The sequence below is a fragment of the Natrix helvetica genome, assembly GCF_964273705.1.
Source record: "Natrix helvetica genome assembly, chromosome: 1".
In the NCBI taxonomy this organism is placed as follows: Eukaryota; Metazoa; Chordata; class Lepidosauria; order Squamata; family Natricidae; genus Natrix; species Natrix helvetica.
The window spans coordinates 74,188,359-74,212,449 of NC_138548.1; the positions used below are offsets into that span (position 1 = coordinate 74,188,359).

Sequence of the window (24,091 nt, forward strand, 5' to 3'; positions counted from 1 at the left end):
TTGCCAACCCCCTGAGGCCAGGTATAAAATTATCAGAAATGTTGATAAAGAGATTTGAAGGCCAAAGACACGTGAATCCACAGAAAGCAATTTAAGGATTTGCGTTTATAAAGTAGTGAAACACTAAAATCTGAGACTCTAAAGCACAGATTATACCCATGATGGCGACCCTATGGCATGCATGCCCAAAGTGGCATGTGGAGCCATGTCGCCTGGCACGCGCAGCACAGTGGTGGGTTTCAAAAAATTTTAGAACCTCTTCTGTAGGTGTGGCCCGCTTTGTGGGAGTGGCTTGCCAGCCATGTGGCTGGGTGGGAGTGGCTTTGGCAGTCATGTGACTGGGTGGGCGTGGCCAACTTTTAAAATGTGGTGAAACTCACTTAACAACACTCTTGCTTAGCAACCAAAATGTTGGCTCGGAAACTCTGGCATTTGAAGTACACAAGTCTTAAAGCTGTCAAGTTAAAAGACCCTTGCACCCCTAACCCTTTAAAAAAAACTAGGGGTGTTCAAACTTGACAGCTTTAAGACTTGTGGACTTCAACTCCCAGAATTCCTCCTCTCGCTCTTCATCTTGATGATGTGCGGACAGGTGAGGGGAGGGAGCTGGAACCAGTTCTGGAACAGCACTGTAGATTTGTGGAACCTCTTCTATAGAAGAGATTAGAACTGGCAGGAACCCACCCCTGGCGCAGCATCACCTGTTCCTCTTCTGGGTTTCTGGTGTGCATGTGCACGCAATGATCAGCTGGCCTTCGCATGTGCGGCAGTGCCATAAACTGGAAGAGCTAATCTTCCGTTTTCCAGAGTGAGCCTGCATGCTGGCTAGCTGATTGTCACATGTGCATGTGTGTGCGTGCCTGATACCAGAAGTTCATTTTCCGGTCCGCGCATGCCCCCCGGGCAGCTCCTCTTCTTGGTTGCAGCCCAAATGGGCGTGTATAATCCAGTGATTTGCCATCACTGGATTATACAGATAACATGGATGTTTTCATGCTTATTTTGTATACTTCATATTTTATACACCAATGAAGATTTGGTGCAGTTGCAAATTATTATGCAAAACAGTATAGTAAAATTACTCAGTGGTAATATAATGTACACACCCCATCGACCACGACTTTGAAAAAGGGAGACATTTAGAAATCAAGGTACAAACATGGGACTAGGTTTTTTTTTTTGCTTCTCTTAATTCTAGCAACACACATTTTAATTTAATTTTTAATAAGCCTCATTTAACTAATTCTTTGTAGTTCTTTTGAGAATTCATATAGGATATGAAAGAGTGAACTAGTTGCTAAGTTGCAATTCCCACATGGTCCAAGGCAATGTGGAACAATGAAATGGGAACTTCCCAATTTCCAGCAGCTGCAACTTAGATAAGGAGAAGAGCACCACAGTAGTGCTAATGTTATTTAATGACCCTAGCAGTACCCAAGCATATTGTTCTACCAACCTATGTGGACCCAATTGCTACCTTTTCCTTGCAGAGTCAATGACTAGAACAGATGTATGCTGCTTCTGCTGCAGACTCTATAAGCAGCTCTTCAACTCAATATCAGACGTAACTTCACATTTTCGAAGCTAGTGTTAATTTGTTAATCTGCCCAAGGGCAGCTTTTCTCACGAAAGAGTAATAATAACGATGACCAAGCAGAAGGTTCACTGTATGATATGTGAAGTTATTTTGAGTTTAATGCTTTGGGATAGCTATAAAGTGTAGTTTTTACATTCATACCTTGGTTTCATTCTAGGCCCGAGGCTCTGGTGGTGGTAGGCGAAGGAATGATGTTTCTTCTATGGATGACCACGATAAACCATATGTTTGTGACAGTAAGTAATCTCCAGACTTCCACTCAGCTTTTTCAAATGTATTTTTTACTGAGAATTTGATTACAGTAGTAAAATACCAATACAATCTACACTTAAGAGAAAAAGAAGAGAATAGAAAAACAATAAAAAGTGCAGAAAAAGAAAAAAAAGTAAGAAAAAGAAATATATATTATAAAGAAATGAACTCCAACCTTTATTACAACCAGTAGAAGTAAATTCAGTAACTCTTCTCCTTCTCTTTATATACAGGCTACCTCTTCTTCCCATATCCCATTTCTTATCAATAAAGAAATCTGTAAAGACTCATCATTTCAGTCCTGATTTCAGCAAAAGTCCATTAAGGGTTACCTAAAATGTTCTATTTTAACCTTGATCAAATAAACTAATCTTATATTCCTTGCTTCTAACAATCTTGCTTCTGATCCTTTGATCCCTTTAAATAATGTCCTAGAACTTGATTTGTTTTCATTTTTTCTTTGTCTCTTCTCACAAAATTCTCTAAAGTTTTAATGAGTCTCTTTTGTAAATCCAATGCAGGAAGATTCTCCAAGTCTTAACTTGTTGTTTGTATATCCCTTTTAATAATTAAGACATCTGCCATCTTCTATGGTATATCCAGTGTAGCATCGTTTTCCATTCCATTCTTGCAGCCTATCATTTGTAAATCCACTTTCAGAACAGACTCAATCTTTTCAGGTAAAACCTGTTCCTCCTTCACAACATTTTTAAACACACTCTATCAATAAAATTAACTTCTGGATCCCATGGGAAAGATTTTTTATAATTAAAAAAATATTTAAAAATCTTATATCAAATTTCTCTGGATGTTTAGCTTATTTGTAGCATTCTAAAATAAAAATAAAAATCCCTCTTTTGCCTTCCCTTATTTTTTAGGTCCTTAAACTTGTATTTTTAATAAAGGATTGAAGGAAAGTCATCTGGTGCTTTAAAACTTGTCAATTCAAAGGTTCTTAATAATTGAAAAGCCGCTAACAAGCTGAAAGTAACTAGAAAACAAAATATGTAAGTCTAGTGTCCTTTCAAAGGCACAAACCATTGTTTGAACTACATGGCTTGTCTCCCAGAGCCCATTGGAAAGCACTGTCTTGAAGTTCCTTTCAAAGAGCAACTGTCTGGAGTGCTTATGAGAGATAACAAGTCCTCCCTTTGTCTACAAAGGAATTATTAAAGAGCTGTTCTACCCCCTAGTTCCGTGATGGCGAACCTATGGCGCATGTGCCATAGGTGGCACGCAGAGCCATTTATCAGGGCACACGAGGCATTGCCCTGTCAGCTGGTCAGTGCGCATGCCCACACTGGCAAGCTGACTTCGGCCTTCTTTTGAGGCCATTTTTCACCCTCTGGAGGCTTCCCTGAAGCTTCCAAAGAGCGATAAACCGGTCCTATGGCCAAACTGGAAATTCAGAAATGGACTTCCAGTTTGCTCGTAGGACCGTTTTTTTTTTTTAACCTCCGGAGCCTTCAGGAGGCTTCCCTGAAGGCTCTGGAGGTCAAAAAACAGCCCTACAGACAAACTGGAAGTCACCATTCCTGAACTTCCGGGTTCCCCATAGGTCCATTTTTCGCCCTGCGGAGGCTTCAGCAAAGCTCCTGAGGCCTCCAGAGGGTGTCCAGGAGTGTGGGGGAAGCTGTTTTCACCCTCCCCAGGCTCCTAGAAAGACTCTGGAACCTGGGGAAGAGGAAAAAAGTGTGGTGGTGGTGGTGACTGGTCGCACGCATGCGTGTGCACTGTGGGGGTCACATGCATAGCATTATGGGTGTGGCACACCAACACATGACACCCCCCCCCCCCGTGCTCCCCTGGCTTTTGGCACAGCAGCCAAAAAAGGTTTGCCATCACTGCCCTAGTTCTTCATTTTGCCAAAGTTGTTGCCTCTGTATTTCATGGAGCCATCTTCATTCTATCATTTCTTCTTTGGAAGTCTACTTCTTTAGAATGATTTAGAATCCTATGACTTAGAATTTACATTCTTGTTGATGCAAGTGAAATTTGCATTTGCTCCACGTTCAGTCTTTATTTTCAAATCATTTATCTAGCTCAGTGTTTCTCAAACTTGGCGACTTTAAGTCCTGTGGACTTCAACTCCCAGAATTCCCCAGCCAGCTATGCTGGCTGGGGGATTCTGGGAGTTGAAGTCCACAGGACTTAAAGTCGCCAAGTTTGAGAAACACTGATCTAGCTTATCAAAATTCTTGGGAATTTTATTTCTGTCCTTAGGGTATTAGCACACAAATATTGTGTCATCTATAGATTTCATTAATATGCCCTCACCTTTACATCTATGTCATTAATTTAAAAAAGTGTTTAAAAACACACGGTCCAGAACAAAACATTGTCATTTCCCCACCTCAGTACCTCATTCCTATTTGATAAAAAATGATTGATGAGCACTTTTTGAATTTAACTTTCCACCAGTTACCATATTTTTCGGAGCATAAGACACACCTTTTTCCCACAAAAAAGAGGCTGAAAATCTGGGTGCCTCTTATACACTGAATGCAGCATTTTTTGCCTCCTGAAATTCCGCCCCTTCACCAAAATGGCCGTGCATAGCTTTTAGAACGCTTTCAGAGAGCTCCTGGAGGCTGGGGAGGGCAGAAATGAGCAAAAATCAGTTCCCCCCAGCTCCCAGCAGCACTCTCTAAGCTTCCTAAAGGCTACCCATGCCCTTTTTTGACAAAAAATGGGTTGTTTTTTTGCTCGTTTCCCCCCCTCCCCCGGAACACTCTATAAGCCTCCTAAGGGATATTTATGCCCTTTTTTAAAAAAATAGGCCCATTTTTGCAAAAAATGGAGCGTTTTGGGGAGGTTTGCAAAGTGCAAAAACTTTTTTTTAATTTTCCTCTTCAAAACCTTGGTGCGTCTTATACTCCGGTGCGTCTTATACGCCGAAAAATACGGTATGTATCCATTTAATTGCCATGCCATAACATTTGACATAGTAATAGTTTGCTACTCAGAATATGATGGGATATTTTGCCAAATGTTGAAATCTAAGCATTACATTTACAGCACGCTCATACGCTACTAACAGTGGTGCAGTGGTCTAGAGGTGGAGCTCTCGCCTCACAACAAGTTCGATTCTAGGTAGAGGCAGATATTTCTTTCTCTGGGCATACTGAGATTATATCTACTGAATAAATCTCCACATTGGCGACAGGAAGGGCATCTGGTCAGTAAAGACTCAGCTCCATTTTGTTGCCCAAACTCCACCCCGCAAGGGATTATGGGGTCATTAAAAGAGAATGATGATTCTCATAATCTACTAAGGAAGTTCTACATCAAAAAACTGAAATAAATTTAGTTTGGCAATATTTGTTCTTGACAATTCCATGTTACTTTCTGCCAATCACCATATTATTTTCAAGGTATTTACATATCAAATTCTAGATTTTCTCCAGGTTTTAGTGTTACATAGAGTTTACTATGGTTCTCTCAAACTTTCTTTTCTTTTGAGATATGGTCTTTGCCCTCTGATAGCCATCTGGCAATTCCTCTTTTCTCCGGGAGTTTTTAAGCATTATAACAATTGAATGAAGGTCCAGCAAGGCCGTCTGTTCCTGGGGATGTAGTTAATTTAACCTTGAAGATTTAAACTTGTTCCAAGTGAATAGTTATTGCCTGGCCTTGTTCTTATCAGCCACTTCATTCTGCCTAGTGGAATCCATGTTCTCTTGCCGGAGAAGGTTTGAGATAAAATTGAAGATGAATAGCTTGGACTTTTTTTTTCTTGAAGACATGTTTGTATTATTTTGTTTTGCCTCCATTTTTGAAAATGTGTATCACTATTGGGTTTTATGTAACTTTCATTTCACGGTGCATTACAGGCAAGCCTCAACTTACATCCAGTGGTTTAATACAATACAATACAATAGCAGAGTTGGAAGGGATCTTGGAGGTCTTCTAGTCCAACCCCCTGCCTAGGCAGGAAACCCTATACCGTTTCAGACAAATGGCTATCCAACATCTTCTTAAAGACTTCCAGTGTTGGGGCATTCACAACTTCTGGAGGCAAGCTGTTCCACTGATTAATTGTTCTAACTGTCAGGAAATTTCTCCTCAGTTCTAAGTTGCTTCTCTCCTTGATTAGTTTCCACCCATTGTTTCTTGTTCTACACTCAGGTGCCTTGAGAATAGTTTGACTCCCTCTTCTTTGTGGCAACCCCTGTGATATTGGAACACTGCTATCATGTCTCGCCTAGTCCTTCTTTTCATTAAACTAGACATACTCAGTTCCTGCAACCGTTCTTCATATGTTTTAGTCTCCATTCCCCTAATCATCTCTGTTGCTCTTCTCTGCACTATCAAAAGCAGCTTTTGATACCCTGTTTCCCCAAAAATAAGACCTCCCAAGATAATGAGACCAATCAGGTTTTTGAGCACATGAACTAAAATAAGCCCTTCCTTGAAAATAAGCCCTCCTCGAAACTATTGCAACACAGCAGCAGCTAGGAGGTGACCACGCTTGCCGCCTCCTGCACCTCAAAAATAATAAGATCTCTCTGCTATCATGTCTGCCCTAGTCCTTGTTTGACTACTCTAAGTTACAACAGCACTGGAAAAAGTTACTTATGATCTGTCCTCACACTTACAATGTCTCAGTATCCCCATAGTCACATGATCAACATTCGCATGCTTGGCAACTAGCATGTCTTTACATTGGTTGCAACATCCTGGCATCGTTTTATCACCATTTGCAACTTTCCCAACCAGATTCCAGGGTAAGCAGAACTCACTTAACAATTGCTTAGCAATCATTTAACTCCACCACTGCCCTGCTTAGTAATGAAAATTGTGGCCCCAATTGTGGGTTATAAGTTAAGGACTACCTGTATTATTAATATTTTTATTATTTTATTAATATCCATTATGTAAAATTATGCTGTGTTTTATGTTTGTCTGCATGTCGTTCCAAGTGATTTTGTACATTACTAAAAGTTCCATACATCCGTAAATATTAAGTGTCCCTTAAATTACACATCTGAGCAATATCTGTGTACTCAGTTGAATAATTTCTGTTCACCTTTGCTCCATTTTATGGAAGACTATCTACAGAATGTAATGGAAACAAGATGCTCTAAAAAAGCTTGGTCTTTATAAGAATTCCATTATGATTCGTTTCGGAAAAAAATATGCTTATTTCTTGCTCTACTCTATTAATGTCATGGAGAAAATCCATCTATAGTTCATGGTTGCTAAAATTGACACTGACTAGATGGCACATAATCAATAAGTGAATCAAACAATCACTATATTTTGGGTTTTTCTCCATGGGTACAAAATGCACGTTAAGCATTTATCATCTACATATCAGCAAGTACCTTGACCCCGTAGGCTGTGTTACTATTTTTAATAGTATCTATTATACTACTACTATTATTATTACTATTATTATTACTATTATCATCATCATCATTATTATTATCTATTATTATGAAGAATATTTTTGCTTATGGAAAATTCAGTTTAAAAACAATATAGAATTTCCAACATTCCTTTCAGTTTTAGGTGCTTTATCCCTGATAACTCACTTTAAAGAATTTTGGGCAATAAGGCTGAATACATTTCTGCCATGCAAAATGTAGAGTGCAAGGTGACAGGTATTTCATGCAAATAGATAGCATAATTTCTTATTAATTGTGAACTATATTATTCTTACTATTTTTTTAGATGAAAAGGCATTGATTATAATCTTAAAGTCTGCTCAGCAATGACCATGCCATTCTTGCCTTTTGCCTTTTAATTAATGTTCTTGGTTAATAACAATGCTGAAATGCCTATGTTGCATAAGAAACATTGTTTTGTTCCTGATGACTAATACAACTTAGTGTGGGTTTTTTTCCTCCCATGTTTCAAGGCAGCTGCCTTGTGTACCCCTAACTTCTGTTTCTTTTAGGCATTTTTCTTCCCTGAACTCATTTCAATTTGAATGTGATAGCTAACAGTGGAAGTAATATTCTGAATTTTTCACATTAGCTTGGTTTCTGTCTTAATAGAGATGGGATGCATAAAATATGTTCAGTTGAAAAATGGACTGACAGTTTAAAAAATGCACACTTGTCAGTGCAGAATGTTTCTATATCATATCATAATTATGTTCATGTTATTATGTTGATAAGCAATTAATATTTATTCATTATGCTGACTCTGTAAACCGAGGGGGCTGTAAAGCACTGTGAAGTGGTATATAAGTCTAAGGATATGTGAAGCAGTATATAAGTCTAAGTCAGTGATGGGATTCAACTGGTGTAACAACCGGTTCGCTGAGCGTGCGCTTCGCCTGCAGTATTGCATTCTAACCACCAGGCTCACATGCACAATTGAAGCACTGACTTTTTTTTTATATGTGTCATACAGCCATACTTCATATTTGTAGGAGAAAATCATATTTGAAGGAGAAGAACTGGCAGAGGCAAAAGGCAGAGTTAAAAGAGGGATCAGCTTAGAATTTCTACATAGCCACAAATGGACTAAGTCCTGCCCCCCCCCCCCCGAATTTGGTTGACCTTTATCTAACTCCAAGCAGATGCTGACCAGCAGAGCTGCTGGTCTTTCAGACTGCTCAGAAGCCTGAAAAACATAAGGTGACTTTAATGAATGTCACATATGCTCCGTACTCACACTTGTATATGGTCCCAAGCAATTCTTCTGCATAATTTTTGAAGCATGCACAACGTCTTGGAGTACAACATTTCTTTGGGATGCAAAACTTTATGTCAAGAAATGGAAACAGAATTTTTGTTGACTGACATAGGCAGACAACTTGTGTAGAAGTATGCAAGATGAGTTCTGTATTCCTGATGTATCATTTGCTGATCTTGTTTATTGCTCTCTGCAACTTCTGTGTTTGCAGTTTGTGGCAAGCGCTATAAGAATCGACCAGGCCTGAGCTATCACTATGCTCACACTCACCTTGCTAGCGAAGAAGGGGATGATGCTCGGGAACAGGAGACACGTTCACCACCTGTCCACAGAAATGAAAATCATAAACGTGAGTAGGATTTATGTGCCCCTTATATTTTATAATGTAAAGCTCCATTCCCTATTTTACCCTCCCACTGCTGCATCCATTTTTGCATTGCAGTTCTGGCTATGCTTACTTTGCTCCTCTGTGAATGGTTAGGACCAAGCTTTTTAATGGAGCTAATCAGCGGCAGCTTTTCCAGATGCTGAGCTCAGCTAATCCAAAATTCGTCTCAGATCTCCCATTAGCTCAGCAGCGAGTCACTTTCCATCACTGTTCCATGGGGATGAACATGTGGAGAAGAGACAAGTCAAGCAGTTTTCTGGTGGTTCATTTTGAGAACAACATAGAAGTTCACTTTTTGTTTCTGTCTTTTCTTCTTGGACAAAATTTCCAAGCTTTGTAAAGTTCTCTATTAAGCAATCAAATAAGAGAAAAAGGTCTTGATTAAAGAAAAAAATTACCATTGGCTGTAGGTCCAACAATATTTTTTTGCTCCCGAAACTTTTGGGCATTATCAAAAATGTATTGAAGCTCTATTTGCCTCATTTTTTTAATGACAGAAGGTTGGATGTTGGATTGAAAAGTGAACACTTTATAAATTTTTATAAAGCATTGCACCTAAGAGAGGAAATGGCTGCAGGCTATAGTGTTGCTTCACTATAATGTATTTTATAATATGAATGTGGTATTGAAAGTAAAATAAAATTGGTGCTAAGATGTAACTCTTTATTGATAAGAATAAATGGGGAAATGTTGAGTCGCATTCCTGTCAAAGCAGCCTAAATAATAATGTTTTTTTAATCACATGAAAGTATAGCTGAAGACTGGCTTTTAGTCTCCTATACTTCTAATTTAGAAGTATAATTCTAAATTAGTATAAAGTGTTATTTTGTTACATTTGGTGGCATAATATAAAGTGCTTCTTTTATTTTTAATTTTTAATAACTAAATACAAAAATTATAAAAGAAGAGAGGAAAGTTGGAAAAAATAATGTATAACAATACATATCGATAACTTGAAGCCATGATTCATTGCAGCCATTCATGGTTTTCTATATTAACCAATTCTGTAAACCACAGGAGGTATATATATATATGTATGTATGTATGTATGTATGTATGTATGTATGTATGTATGTATATGTATATATATGTATATGTGTATATATATATATATATATATATATATATATATATATATGTATGTATGTATGTATGTATGTATATATATATATATGTATGTGTATGTGTATGTGTATGTGTATGTGTATGTGTATGTGTATGTGTATGTGTATGTGTGTGTATATGTATGTGTATATATATATATGTGTATGTGTATGTGTATGTGTATGTGATATGTGATAATGTGACAAAATTAGTGGACCAGAGGAATGCCGTTGATATAGTTTACTTGGACTTCAGTAAGGCTTTTGATAAGGTAGACCATAACCTACTACTAGATAAAGTAGAAGAATGTGGGTTAGACAGCATCACCACCAGATGGATTGGTAACTGGCTGACCAACCGCACTCAACGTGTAGTTCTCAATGGAACTGCATCTACATGGAGGGAAGTATGCAGTGGAGTACCCCAAGGCTCTGTTTTAGGCCCAGTACTCTTCAACATCTTCATCAATGATTTGGATGAGGGAATAAATGGGGAACTCATCAAATTTGCAGATGATACCAAGCTGGCAGGAATAGCCAACACTCCAGAAGATAGGCTTAAGATACAGAAGGATCTTGACAAACTTGAACATTGGGCACTATCTAATAAAATGAAATTCAATGGTGAAAAGAGTAAGGTTCTACATTTAGGCAACAAAAACGGAATGCACAGGTACAGTATAGGTGATACCATACTCAGTAGTAGTAACTGTGAAAGGGATCTTGGAGTCCTAGTGGACAACCATTTAAATATGAGCCAGCAGTGTGCAGCAGCTGCCAAAAAAGCCAACACAGTTCTAGGCTGCATCAACAGAGGGATAGAATCAAGATCACGTGAAGTGTTAATACCACTTTATAATGCCTTGGTAAGGCCACACTTGGAATACTGCATTCAGTTCTGGTCGCCACGATGTAAAAAAGATGTGGAGACTCTAGAAAGAGTGCAGAGAAGAGCAACAAAGATGATTAGGGGCCTGGAGTCTAAAACATATGAAGAACGGTTGCAGGAACTGGGTATGTTTAGCTTAAGAGAAAGAAGGACTAGGGGAGACATGATAGCATTATTCCAATATCTCAGAGGTTGCCACAAAGAAGAGGGAGTCAAACTATTCTCCAAAGCACCTGAGGGTAGAACAAGAAACAATGGGTGGAAACTAATCAAGGAGAGAAGCAATTTAGAACTGAGGAGGAATTTCCTGACAGTGAGAACAATTAATCAGTGGAACAGCTTGCCTCCAGAAGTTGTGAATGCCCCAACACTGGAAGTCTTTAAGAAGATGTTGGATAGCTATTTGTCTGAAACGGTATAGGGTTTCCTGCCTAGGCAGGGGGTTGGACTAGAAGACCTCCAAGGTCCCTTCCAACTCTACTATTGTATTGTATTGTATTGTATTGTATTGTATTGTATTGTATTGTATATATATATATATATATATATATATATATATATATATATATATATATATATATATATATATATATATATATATATATATATATATATATATAAAATTGTAAATCTATTTCTTTTGTCCAGAAGTCAACTCCTATGCAATTGAGATAAAATGTAAACTTATGAAAATATTGAATCTCATTGAATTAAGAAAAATTTTCGATAATGTGGAGCATATATGCTATTTCTTTTAAAACATGATAGATAAAGTATATGTATGTAGTTATTTAAAAAATAAAACTGCAAATAAAAGCATGAAAAAATATTCTAAATGATCCAGTGATTCAATTAGATAATGTATTAATGCCAATGCAATGGCTAACAATAATTTTCTATGAATTATTTTACATATTTCATAAAATGTATTGTCAATTTTCCTTGTCTTTTTTTAAAAAAAAATCCAGAATATAATTTCATGTTTTTAGAATGATCATCCCACAAGATTACCAATAACAACAAATAAAAGAAGCAGTGGGCAGCCAGCTGTATTCATTGTGTTTATTTATATTGTTTTATATGTTACTGCCAAGGATCATATGAAAGTGGCTGTTATAAAATTATTTCTAATAAAATAATTACATCAATAAATAAACAGACCCAAGTCATCAAATATCTTGTCAATTACTCAATCTCCAATTATCCACCAACCATCATTCAGGACAGAGAAAGTTTCAAATTAAATCCGCTTTCGTGTTTCTGGCAAATGTGATGCCACTGGTAGGACCTCCCTTTCACCCAGATGTGTTTCATTGCAGTGGATGCAAAGTTTGGAAAGCATGGGAATCAAAGATTTTCAGTATTGGAGAAACAGTCAAAATACATTTAAGTGGATTGCCTGACATGATAAAGTCTCTTAAAATGTATGTGTGTTGAATTAAGTAAGCAGATGTTGTAGCCAAAAAATATTCATTTAGCTATTATCTCATTGTGTCTGTTAACTCCTAAGTTTATTGTCCCTTCTCAGATCAGGTGAGTCCAGTAGTTCTAGCCCTTGAAACCTTTTGTTCTGAATGATTACAATTTTGCAAGAATTCTTATGGCTAATGGTAAATTATTAGAGTTGGGATGAGTCTGCAGGGTGGTGGGTTAGAGTTGTCAGATTTCTCACAGAATGCTTTTGCATTCTATACGTTCCCCTACCTGTATGTTCCCCAGCTTGTCAGCCAGTGGTATCTATAGGGTGAGTAAAAAAAGTCCAGTTGTTGCAATGTAATCCCTTGTCCCTTTTGTGGTAATGTTCCCAGTATATGAATGGATTCACACATTATCCTCTTGGTATTGTAGAAAGCTGCAATTGGATTGTCCCAAAGATGCTTTTCAAAAGGAAACTGGGCTTCCTTGATTCCCCTGCCCCCCCATTCCTTGAAAATGTTTCACTTCTCATCCAAGAAGCTTCTTCAGCTCTGTCATTTGCCTATTGAAAAGCACCTTTGGGAGAGCCATGACCTAGATCTGTGATGGCGAACTTATAGCACGTGTGCCAGAGGTGGCAAGCAGCACTCTCTCTGATGGCACGTGAGTCATTGCCCCAGTGCAGCTCTGCTGTGCATGCATGCGTGCCTCCGCCGGCCAGCTGGTCTTTGGGTCTCTGCCATGCATGTGGGGGGGGACATGTGCATGGGGGACATGCATGCTCAGGGGTTGGGGCACATTGCATTTTGGGGATTCAGACATGCACGCATTCATGCGAATTCACATGCGCTTTGGGCACTCAATTCGGGAAAGGTTAGCCATCACTGACCTAGATGATTGAGAATTTCCATAGACATCTGTAATCTGATTGTCTAAGAACACATTATTTGACTTTTTGACCGATTACATATTCTGTGCCAACCACAGTGGTTCCCAGATTGTTTCACATGACAAGTGGAGCTGATAACTGTGGCTAAAGTCAAAGAACCAATCTTCTTTCGCCTTCAGAATGCGGCCGCGCGGGCCATCATGGGAGGGACAAGATACTCCCATATAACACCACTCCTGCGCGAGCTGCACTGGCTGCCTGTGGTTTTTCGGGTGCGTTTCAAGGTGTTGGTTACTATCTTCAAAGCGCTCCATGGCACGGGACCTAGTTACCTGCGGGATCGCATCTCACCTCATACATCCCTGCGACCAATCCGCTCTCACAGGGAGGGACTCCTCCAGGTGCCGTCCACTAAGCAGTGTCAACGGGCGGCGCCCAGGAGTAGAGCCTTCTCTGTGATGGGCCCAACCCTCTGGAATGACCTCCCCCCCCGATATTAGAACTACCACCGACCTCCGCTCCTTCCAATAGAAGCTTAAGACCCACCTGTTCCAATTAGCTGGCTTAACTGATTTATAGTCCCATTTTAACCTCCTGGCAAACATCTTATTGGGTAGTTTTTAAGGGTATTTTAATGTATTTTAATGTTTATTTGTATTTTAATTTAAATATTGTACAGTCCACATCCTACCTCCTCCTTTTACCTATTTGTATATTTAAGTATACCCATATTTTGTATTTATACTGTTTTAATATGACTGTACACCGCCCCGAGTCCTGTTTAGGAAAGGGTGCGGTTTATAAATTAAAGATTATTATTATTATTATTATTATTATTATTATTATTATTATTGTTGTTGTTGTTGTTGTTGTTGTTGTTGTTGTTATTATTATTATTCTCTGGAGAAAGAGAGGAGGTAATATTGCCCATGTTGTGCTCCATATGGTTATTCCCCAAAAGGAGACTACAAGGTAGCAGTTTCCAGAAGCTGGGGGAACCAGGAAATGGGGAATTTGCCATTCTTGCTCCAACAGCTTAAAAAAATTACTGACTTTCCACTTCCTTTGCTAACTGCTTTCAGAAATTGCCTATTAACTACTTTAAAGAAGTTAGACCTCTTCAAAATGACAAGCCTGGAAACAGCAGGTGAACACCTTCAATTCTTCATATAGGAAAATGAAATTATATAAGCTTTAAGAATTTAATAAAGAAATAAACAATAAACAATAAAAGATTTTACCTCTAGAAAATTTTAAATGAATTTAAAAAGCATTAGAATATTGGATTTTGCATAGTAAGACTTTGAAATTAATGACTTAAGCAAAATTATTTTTGATTTTGGAGACATAATAAGTACAGTATCTTGTTCAGGGACAATTTTGAGATATTGCACGAAGACTTTGAATCAACAATGCCTGCTTCGTTGTACATTATTATGAACAGTCCACTCCTAGAAGAATCTGTGGCAGAAAAAAATTCTGAGTAAAACCTATGTCAAGGTTCCGACTGGCAAACCCAAATGAGTCAGCACTCTGAGGCTTTCAGTTTCCTCAAATAACTGCTTTATTGAGTACACCATTTCGGCATGGATGATCTTAAAATCAGCTCTGGTTATTTCCCGCAAGATTAGACAGCTCCCTCCCTCCTTGTCAGGTCACATTGTCCAGTTAGGTGTTCTGGTGTCTCCTTGGTAACCTCTTCCAGCCTCTGGCCAGCACCTGTTGAGGTGACCTTGGTTCCCACAAGATAAGAAATTGTTGATGTCTGGTCTGACATTTCAAAGCTAACTCCCACCCCGCAAAATGTGTCAAGCTGAGAACTGGAGAAAATTGGCTGTGAAGATAGTTGACAACCTATCTGACATGATTGTAGACAACAACATAAACTAGCATTTGTTAGTGGATATACAAATAATAATAATAATAAAAAAAACCAGATGAGGCTTTTAATAAAGAAGGAAATAAAAATACCAGTCCCAGAGACCTGAATTGAGAGGGAGAAAAACATTGCTAACTGGAATTTCCTATAGATAAGAACTGACTTATGGGGTGAAGAATTTTATATCTGTCAATAATGAGAAGGTTAATAAAGAAGAGGTGGAGAGGCACTGAAACTGTTTCTACTTGGGTAGAGGGTGGGAAATTGTTCTTGTTTTTCCCCTTTTCCTCTATTTTTCTTTCCTTTTTTGATTTATTACACATTTATTCTCATTCTTTATATTATCTTTTATTATTGTAGTTAATTTTTTAAAATAAAAAACATTTTTTTTAAAAAAAAGGAAAATTTGTTCTCCATATATTCTTCCTTGTAATTTTACCAGATATTTACAGTCAGGGCCTGACAAATGAGGAAAAGAGCTTTGTGAAAAGACAAAAAGATTTTGTTAGCCATAAACTGTGCCAGTTCTGACAAGATGCCTACTTTGATATCCCTCACTGTATGTATCTACAGTGCTTTGTCTATCTCTCCATTCATCTCCCCACCCATTTACCGACACCTCCCCCACCTCCCACCAGCACCTAATTTTTAAAATCTGAAAGGGAAGAGAATAATATTGCAAATACTTTTATCTTTATAGGCTTATGGCATATAACAGATCATAACTTTATTCTAACTACTGGAAATAATATTCAGCTTTTTCTTTGATTTTATAGCTATTCCCCAAACATTTTCAGGCAGGTCTTTGCCATCACAAGAGTCACAAATTGCTTTTAAATGAACTTGCTTAAATGAAGTTGTGTATCCCACCCACATTCCTGTTTCTTGTCTGCAATTCCATAGAACTTGGATCATGCACCTGGTTTGAGGTTACTAAGAAATGTGTCTATTACTGATGCAATCACAGCAAAAGTGGAGACGGTATGATTTATCTGTGTGTTCTTTAAACAGTCACAGGGACTGGCTATTTAGAAATAAACTTTAAATACAAGCTTGGTGCTCCCCATTTCTGACTTTAGGTATTTTTTTAGGCTAATGGAATGGCTAAACTAACAGCTCTTCCCTACTCACTTTATTAAACTGTCATATAAAACAGGTTGAAAGTAGAAACATTGGAAAAGATCACCTGTTATTCTATGATAAGACTTCTTAGAGCATTTGAATACCTAAACAAGAAAGTCTAAGTGGTTTCTGCATAATTTTGTATATTTTATTTTAGACGTTTTAAAGTTTCTTCTGAACAGAGTACTCAAAGAAGTTGACAAAATATGCATTCCATGATTAACCTAACGGAGTAGAAAGGAAACAAATAAACAGACACATATGCTTGAAGATAAACAATTTTCAAAAGGAAACAAAAAATTCTAACAAAATATAGACCTCTTAAAACATAGTGGCCTCCAACCAATGGTGGCAGATAAAGAGAACCTAAATGTAAGAAATAATCCTTGTGCTGGGGACAGCAACAAGAAGCGTGCTGGGGATGGCAACAAGAAGAGGGAGGAGCTGATGTCATGACGACACGACGTGCGATCTTGGAGCTCCAAGATCGCAGTTGATATTTCTGCTGCTGGACGATCCTTTTGGACCTAAACCATCTGTAGAGATGGTGATAGAGAAGAGTACGTCCTGCTGATCTCAGGGACACTGCAAAGTGCCTGATTGATCCAGGAGAAGTTCTTTTTTCTGATGACAGAAATGCAGCCTTTGAAGCTGCTGAAGTTGGGACAGCTCCGGAACAGAAGGAAAGCGGAAAGAGTAAGTGTGTCGAATTGGTGAGGAAATTTTATTATTAGAAAAGAGACTACCCCCAAAAAAATCAAAGCCAAATTAAAATTGAAGACAGAAGAGAGTAAGCGGCGAGATTAAGCCATATTAAACTTAGTGTGTTATCTTTTTTAATTTTTCTTTTTATGGATGGAATTTTTGCAGATGTTTCCTATTTTTTAAACTGAATGGGTTAGTTTTTCTTCTACTACTTTTTATTCTTTGTGTGCCATTCTCATAGATGTGAAAGATATCTTCATTTATTTTGAGACTATTATTGATGTCTTGAGAGTGAGGGAGGGGTTTCAAACACAGTCATTTCTATTGTATTGGTTAGATTGAAAGTATGCTGCGATACATGTAATATTGCTGTACATGTAAGTGTTAATATTGCTGTTCTATAGTTAGTTGATTTCCTTGTACACAGAATAAAGCAAGGAAAGAATGCCAGTTCCTCAAACCTTGGTAGGGTAGGCAGCTGTCAAATTTAGATTTGACAGAGCTGCATTGTTACATCGGCCATTTCCTCACTTGTGATTTATTTATAGCATCATCTAGTAGCACCCAGCCATTGTCAAGGCAATATAGAACGTGTTCTCATTACTATTATCTTGGCTAACAATGGCTGGATGATGCTGTAAGATGCTATAAATCATTAAAGAGGAAATCGCTAAAGACTGGACCTGAAGAATCTTCTCATTAGCATGAATATAAGGTGAACTGATGGGAGAGAAAACAAAACATTTCTTGATCATTTAATGGAGATGTCCCTTTAAGGCAATTGTCTCAAATAATTTTTGTGGTAATAGGAACTAGAAATATCTTCAGTTTCACCAGTGGAGTGACTGCTAGTGATGTTAGTATAAAGTCTGAGTAACATGTGCCCAACAACCAGCTCTTGTCCACATAGAACAATTCCTAGCAGCATTTCTGCAGCTGTATTTTGTACCTTCTCAAATGGTTAAATTCTCTGGGAGAGTATGATATAAGTAGTCATTTAATGTCCTGCATTAAATGGCTGCCTGCAATTTGGCAGTTCGAGTCTTACCAGGATCAAGGTTGACTCAGCCTCCCATCCTTCTGAGGTTGGTAAAATGAAGACCCAGATTGTTGGGGACAAAATACTGACTCTGTTAGAGAAGACTGTAAAAGCACTATGAAGTGGTATCTAAGTCTAAGGGCTATTGCTATTGCTATTCACATTTCCATCTTTATCCATTTTAGACAATTTCTCTGGTGACATATATCAACAATACAGCATTTTATAAAAACTTCTTTAAAATTAGAATTTAATGTACATTTCAGACTGTTTTGAAAGGTGTATTCATTTCTCTGATAGAAATGTCTTTCAAAACAATTATATCTTATTAATTTCCAAACTTGTAGAAAAATGTTATTGCAGAACTTGATTGCTTGTCGTCTTCTTCCTAACAAAATACACCAGAATATTCCTTGGCCTTTTTCTTGTTCTATCAATCTAGAATTTGTTTTTTTTAACTTTATCAGTTTCTCACTTCATATTTTCCTCTTTCCAATCCCCCAAAATTGGGAAGACTTAAACTTTTGTCTAATATTTTCATCATAAGCTTCTCGAATAGACAACTAAATAAAGCCAATAAAGCCAAATTATCTAAAAAGGTTTCCAGGTCTTTATCAAGCACTTCTGTTTTACTCTCTAAAACCACTTAATCATTTATTTGTTTTACCTCTCCATATATTTGGTTTATAGAACTATCCAATTTTTAAATTATTTATTTCAAGTCCCTTTTTATCTTTACAAATCATTCTTTTTCATAAGTTTCTATCTCTTTCTTCAAATAACTTCTGAAGTTAAATGCATATGTTAATGATAAACAAAAAGTGTTCTCACAAAGGTCTGATTTCTTGAAGTAGATAAGTTCAAGTTTATGCCAAAGCACTTTCCTCAAAAATAAACATAATAAAAAATAGGAAAATAACTGTTCCTTTTATCCATTTTAAAACTTTCTTAAACCTCTGTTAAACTTTCTACAAAATTTTCTTAAGTCTTTAAATCCTTAGAATCTCTTTTCACTTTGTAATCTTGAAAAAAGTTTTAAGATAAAAGAATTTTATCTATGCAGCAAAGGAGATCTCTCCATATCTGTAAATTAATTATTTCCAAACGTGGTTAAGAAATTAGACTAACAAGGGTTGATGTTTGTGTAAGCTACACTGCAATTGTAAGCATACATGGAATTCTGGGACTCCCTGCACTTTAACTCCTGAGCTGACAGCAAAAACTTCCATTTCTGTAGTTTACCTGTAGACCTACTATTCAGAGCGCACAAGAGTTATCTCATGATCTTCTTTTGATCCAAGGCTGCAGGGGGCTGCAGTGAACACCCATCTACCAGTTAGCATTCTTAGCCATTGTGTCTCCTAGTTTCTTTGGAAACATCAGCCTGTCATAATTCCTTACTGGAAGTCCCATAATCAGCATCTCCATTTTATGCTGTATACAATCAATTAGATCTGACAGATGCACTCATCTGACCCTGGGGAGAGGGAGGAAGGAAGGAAGGAAGGAAGGAAGGAAGGAAGGAAGGAAGGAAGGAAGGGAGGGAGGGAGGGAGGGAGGGAGGGAGGGAGGGAGGGAGAGAGGGAGAGGGAGGGAGGGAGAGAGAGAGAGAGAGAGAGAGAGAGAGAGAGAGAGAGAGAGAGAGAGAGAGAGAGAGAGAGAGAGTGTTCTGCTTCTGTTTGGATAATGTTTACAACTTGGAGTTCAATTCACTCACTCACTTTTTTTCACATGGCAAGATTTCATTTATGCTGTCATCTATCTTCAAAGTGAATGTGCTGTTCATATATCTAATACACAATTGTTAACTGGTTCTTTTGTGCCAAGGGATGAGGCAGAGAATGCCAGATCAATCTACTTCTGGGAGCATTTGTGAATCAGGTGTGACAAACCTACAATGTCATAAGTCTGGATTTTGTGAAATCTCTCTTCTTCTTTTGCAGAGAGTATAAATTCATATTCTAATCTTCAGCTTTCTGAAACATATAGAAAGGGCAGAAATACTGTAAATAGTAATCCACTGTTTATTCCCCACGCTGCATGGAAAGGAAATTAAGCAAACCAATTAAATGAACGCAAACAAAACCACATTGAAATATAATCAGGGTGAGAAGGTAACAGACATCTTATTTCTGCACTGGCTTTCTTACATATTCCTTTCCCCTCGTGTTCTTCCATTTCTTCTAATCAAGCATCACCTTGAGGCAATATCTGTCGTAGTAAGAGGCCTGCTGATGCTGAATCTGTCAAAAACAGATATTGATTTTCTGCCTGATGCCAGCTAAACAGCTAATAGCATTTGTTCCTCTTATTATCTCCAGTCCTGTTCCTTTTTCTTGCATCTTTTAAACTATTTGGAATGGATCACAAGTAATTACCCTGAAAATTATTGAAGCTGAGTCTGATCTGTAGTGAGTCAGTATGATAAAGCAACAGGGGATCCATGAGAATATTTGCATTTTTCAATCTTCGTTGTATTTTGGGGGGAAGAATTCACTTTAAAAAGACAAAAAGTCTAATTCAGGGGTGTCAAACTCATTTTCATTGAAGGCCGCATCAGGGTGGTGTTTGACCTCGAATGGTCGGGTGTGTGGGTGGATGCTGGGTGTGGCCATGGTGGGCATGACACGGGACTGCACCTCCACACACATGGTTTTATAAAAATAGAGAGGCGTACATTTCTGTGATTTTTTTAATACTTACTTGATCTACTTGATCACCTTATGAGAGAAAGATCAGATCAAGAAACTGACTCCATAGGAAGACTAGAACTATAAATTATTGACAAAGGCTATAGTAGCAGAATCCTGCAAGCCTGAAAGGTAAAGTATTTTACATTTCCTCCCTTTTATAACCTTCTGAGTCAAGGACAGTCTTCTGCAGCACTCCAGGGAGCCCATTTTGGGCCTGAAAGGCTCCTGCAGCACTTTGGCAGCCAAAACCAGTTGCAAGGGCCCCCTCGTACCCCATTTTTGCTAGAAGAGGCCAGTCTGCAGGCCAGTCCTTTGCTATTTCCAGGCCAGTCCCACGGGCCAGATCAAGGCACCCCGCAGGCCATTTGTGGCCTATGGGCCTTGAGCTTGACACCCGATCTAATTGAAGTTTAGTTTTGCTTTCCCAGACCAACACGTATTTCCTTTTCTCCTTGCCTCCACTACTTCTTCCTATTTCAGAAGTTTTCAAACTGTTTCAGGCTGTGGAATCTATTATATATATATATTTAAAAGCCTTCCAGAGTCTCTGACCAAATGGTAAACTCTAGTTATAGAAAATTGACTAAGTTCCTAGCTAAACTTTTCTAATTTTAAAACACTAGCCAGATCTTTTTGACCACTATTACGTATTTTTGCCCATTAATATAATTTTTTCCCCGCCAGTATTCATTACATGATTTCTTGTACTTGTTTTACTGTCTCTTAAATATTTTTGAAAGCAAATTTCTTTTCATAGCAACTGCAGGTAGTCTTGGTTTAGCAACCACAATTAGCATCTCAGTTGTTAAGCAAAGGAATCACTATGTGAAATTGCAACTGTGCTTATGATCTTACTTCAGTTTTCCTTTGCTTTACATAACTGAAAGTCCTAAGTACAAGGATTTGTTACAGACTTACTATTTCATCACCATATAACTTTGAGTGATGCTGTATGAGGCAGTTGCTAAATGAGGACTATTTGTATAACCAAGGCAGCCATTCTGTGATTGGCTAGTACGGAATAGTAAAAATAGGGCTCTGCTCTATTTAATTGCACCAGAAATTCACTCACAAATCATAAACTGGACAATTTATAAACAAATGTAATCCAATGTTTCATTAGAACCTTCATATTTTGAAACTGGAAATCATATCTTTTTTGTACAATTTAAAACAATTGTTTTATGCAAGTATAGAAAATAACAATAATGAATACTTCAATTGCATAGTCATAAAAAGTACTTCACTGGTGCTATGTTTTGCTTTTGTGGTTGCAGATCTACCCTTTTACATACAGTTTGTGAATGTTTCTGAATCAACAAATATTCATCTGCATTTCATTAGGCAGAAAACTTGAATGTGCAAATTTGTCAGATAGAAAACTTACATAGAGAAACTTAGTGATGAAGCAAAGTAAATACATTCTCCCTAGAAAATGCCTAGAAAATAAGTTCACTATAAAGGTTTCCCTAAAGTCAGGCTTGATTCATTTTATCGCAGGCATTGCACCTGAAATCCAAGACACTTATAGTTCTTCTCCCTGGTTTCTTTCATAGTCTTGTCATTTGTTCTTTTCTCTTATCTGGTCTAGCAAGCAAGTCTTCTGGTTCATCATGCAGAAGTGCAGATAAAGAAGGATAGATGGGGGTCAGACATTGTGTTCCATTTGCTTTTGAATCAGGAAATGAAAAGCTCTAACGCCAGTACGCTGGAGTTGGAAAGCTGACCAGAAACTATATTTTTTATAATTACTTAACATTGTGGAGTTAATTCAACCTTCAAGCTATGGGCAAACATTATAGTTTACTGCCACTCTGCTGGAGAAATCATCTGAGGCAAATCTTGCAGCTGAAACTTGATTTAATCTATCATTTCCAGAGATTAAGAAAAAATGATGCCATTATTTTAGTGGGTTCCAAGCTATTCCCCTCATTTCCCAAGCAAAACTTCTTTGAAACATTTTTAAAAAGTACATCTAAGCATAAGTCTATGGATAGAGAAATAAATAAAAGTAACTTCTCTGATGGAAAAAAACTGTCCTTACCCTGAGCAGCAGTTTTTTGAATGTTACATTGGGAACTTTTACCTTTTCTTTTCTTTTTTTCCTCTCAGTAGTATTTTTCCCCCTTGGTTAGTAATATGAAGTATATTTGAATATAAAGTACTTTTTTCTTTCCTTTTTAAGGAGGTTCTCAGCATGACAATGACAAATATGAGGGAGAAAGTACTGTATGTAATGAAATGTAAGGGAATATAAGGTAAGGTAAGGAAATGTAATATAATATATGTTTGTGCCAGTGGTGGGTTGCAGTGGTGGGTTGCAGGTGGTACGCCCCGGTACGGGCGTACCAGAGCCTGCCCGGAGCACCGGATACCGTTCCGGTACGGTGCTCTAGAGGGCCCACCGCCCGCCCAAGCTCCTTACTGGTCTTTTAAGTCTTCGCTGCGCACGTGCATGGCACATACAGCATCTGTGCAATGCTCCGTTGAGCAGCTGGAGCATTGCAGAGGCTCGCGGAAGCGGTAAGCGCACTGCGCACATCCATGTGGACACTGCCGGGCTCGTTCCAATCGTACCAGTTGGAACGGGATCCGGAACCCACCACTGGTTTGTGCATATGTTTACATACATGCACACATACACTCTCTCTCACACACAAATACATAAAGAGACCCAGACATACTGTATGTGTGTGTGTGTGTGTGTGTGTGTGTGTGTGTGTGTGTGAGTGTGTTTGTGTGTGTCTGAGGAAATGTACAGACTAGCAATGTGCTTGCAGAAATTGCATAAAATATGTGTCTTTATGCATTGCTATATAGAGCTAGATCAGTGAGTCTGGGAGATGGTTTTTGAGTGAATATCTTATTTCCCACACCATGGGTGTCAAACTCATGATGTCACTGTTAGATCCGGGCAACGAGAGAACAGACTGCAGACACGTTAATTTGGCATTTCTCCTTTTTTAGGCGGAGGCCCTTTTCTCTGATTCTGGCCAAAACAGTTCTGACTCTTTTTAATAGTTGCTCCTCGTTTGCAGCGGACACCAAGATGTCGTTGAAATAGGGGACGACTCCCGGTATCCCTTGCAAAAGCCGCTCCATGACGCTCTGGAACAGCCCTGGAGCAATACTCACACCGAATTGTAGCCGGTTGCATTTGAATGCTCCTCTATGCGTCACTATAGTTTGGGCCTCCGCTGTGGCGCTATCCACGGGCAACTGCTGGTAAGCTTGTGCCATGTCTAACTTAGCAAATATCTTTCCTGGCCCCAACGAATGCAATAGGTGTTGTACTACTGGCACAGGATATGCGCTTTGTTGTAGCGCGACATTAATTGTGCATTTATAGTCCGCGCAGATGTGGACTGATCCGTCTGGCTTGACTGGGGTCACAATGGGAGTTTCCCAGCGCGCGTGATCCACCGGCTCAAGGATTCCTTGCTCCACTAACTTATCTATCTCCTTATCTAT

The 24,091-nt window shown here is 38.3% G+C and overlaps 1 protein-coding gene across 8 annotated transcripts in view; it reads left to right on the forward strand.

Annotated features, from left to right (window-relative positions):
- Positions 1–24,091, forward strand: part of DPF3 (double PHD fingers 3) — a 262,300-nt gene that overhangs the window by 184,654 nt on the left and 53,555 nt on the right. For all 8 annotated transcript variants that reach the window (XR_014174206.1, XR_014174207.1, XR_014174208.1 and 5 more), the window contains exons 6-7: positions 1,755–1,833; positions 8,709–8,846. Coding sequence is in view for 5 of the 8 variants with exons in the window: in XM_081939667.1 (XP_081795793.1) it covers positions 1,755–1,833; positions 8,709–8,846 (217 nt within the window). In the remaining 3 variants the exon portion in view is untranslated. The remainder of the gene's footprint in view (positions 1–1,754; positions 1,834–8,708; positions 8,847–24,091) is intronic.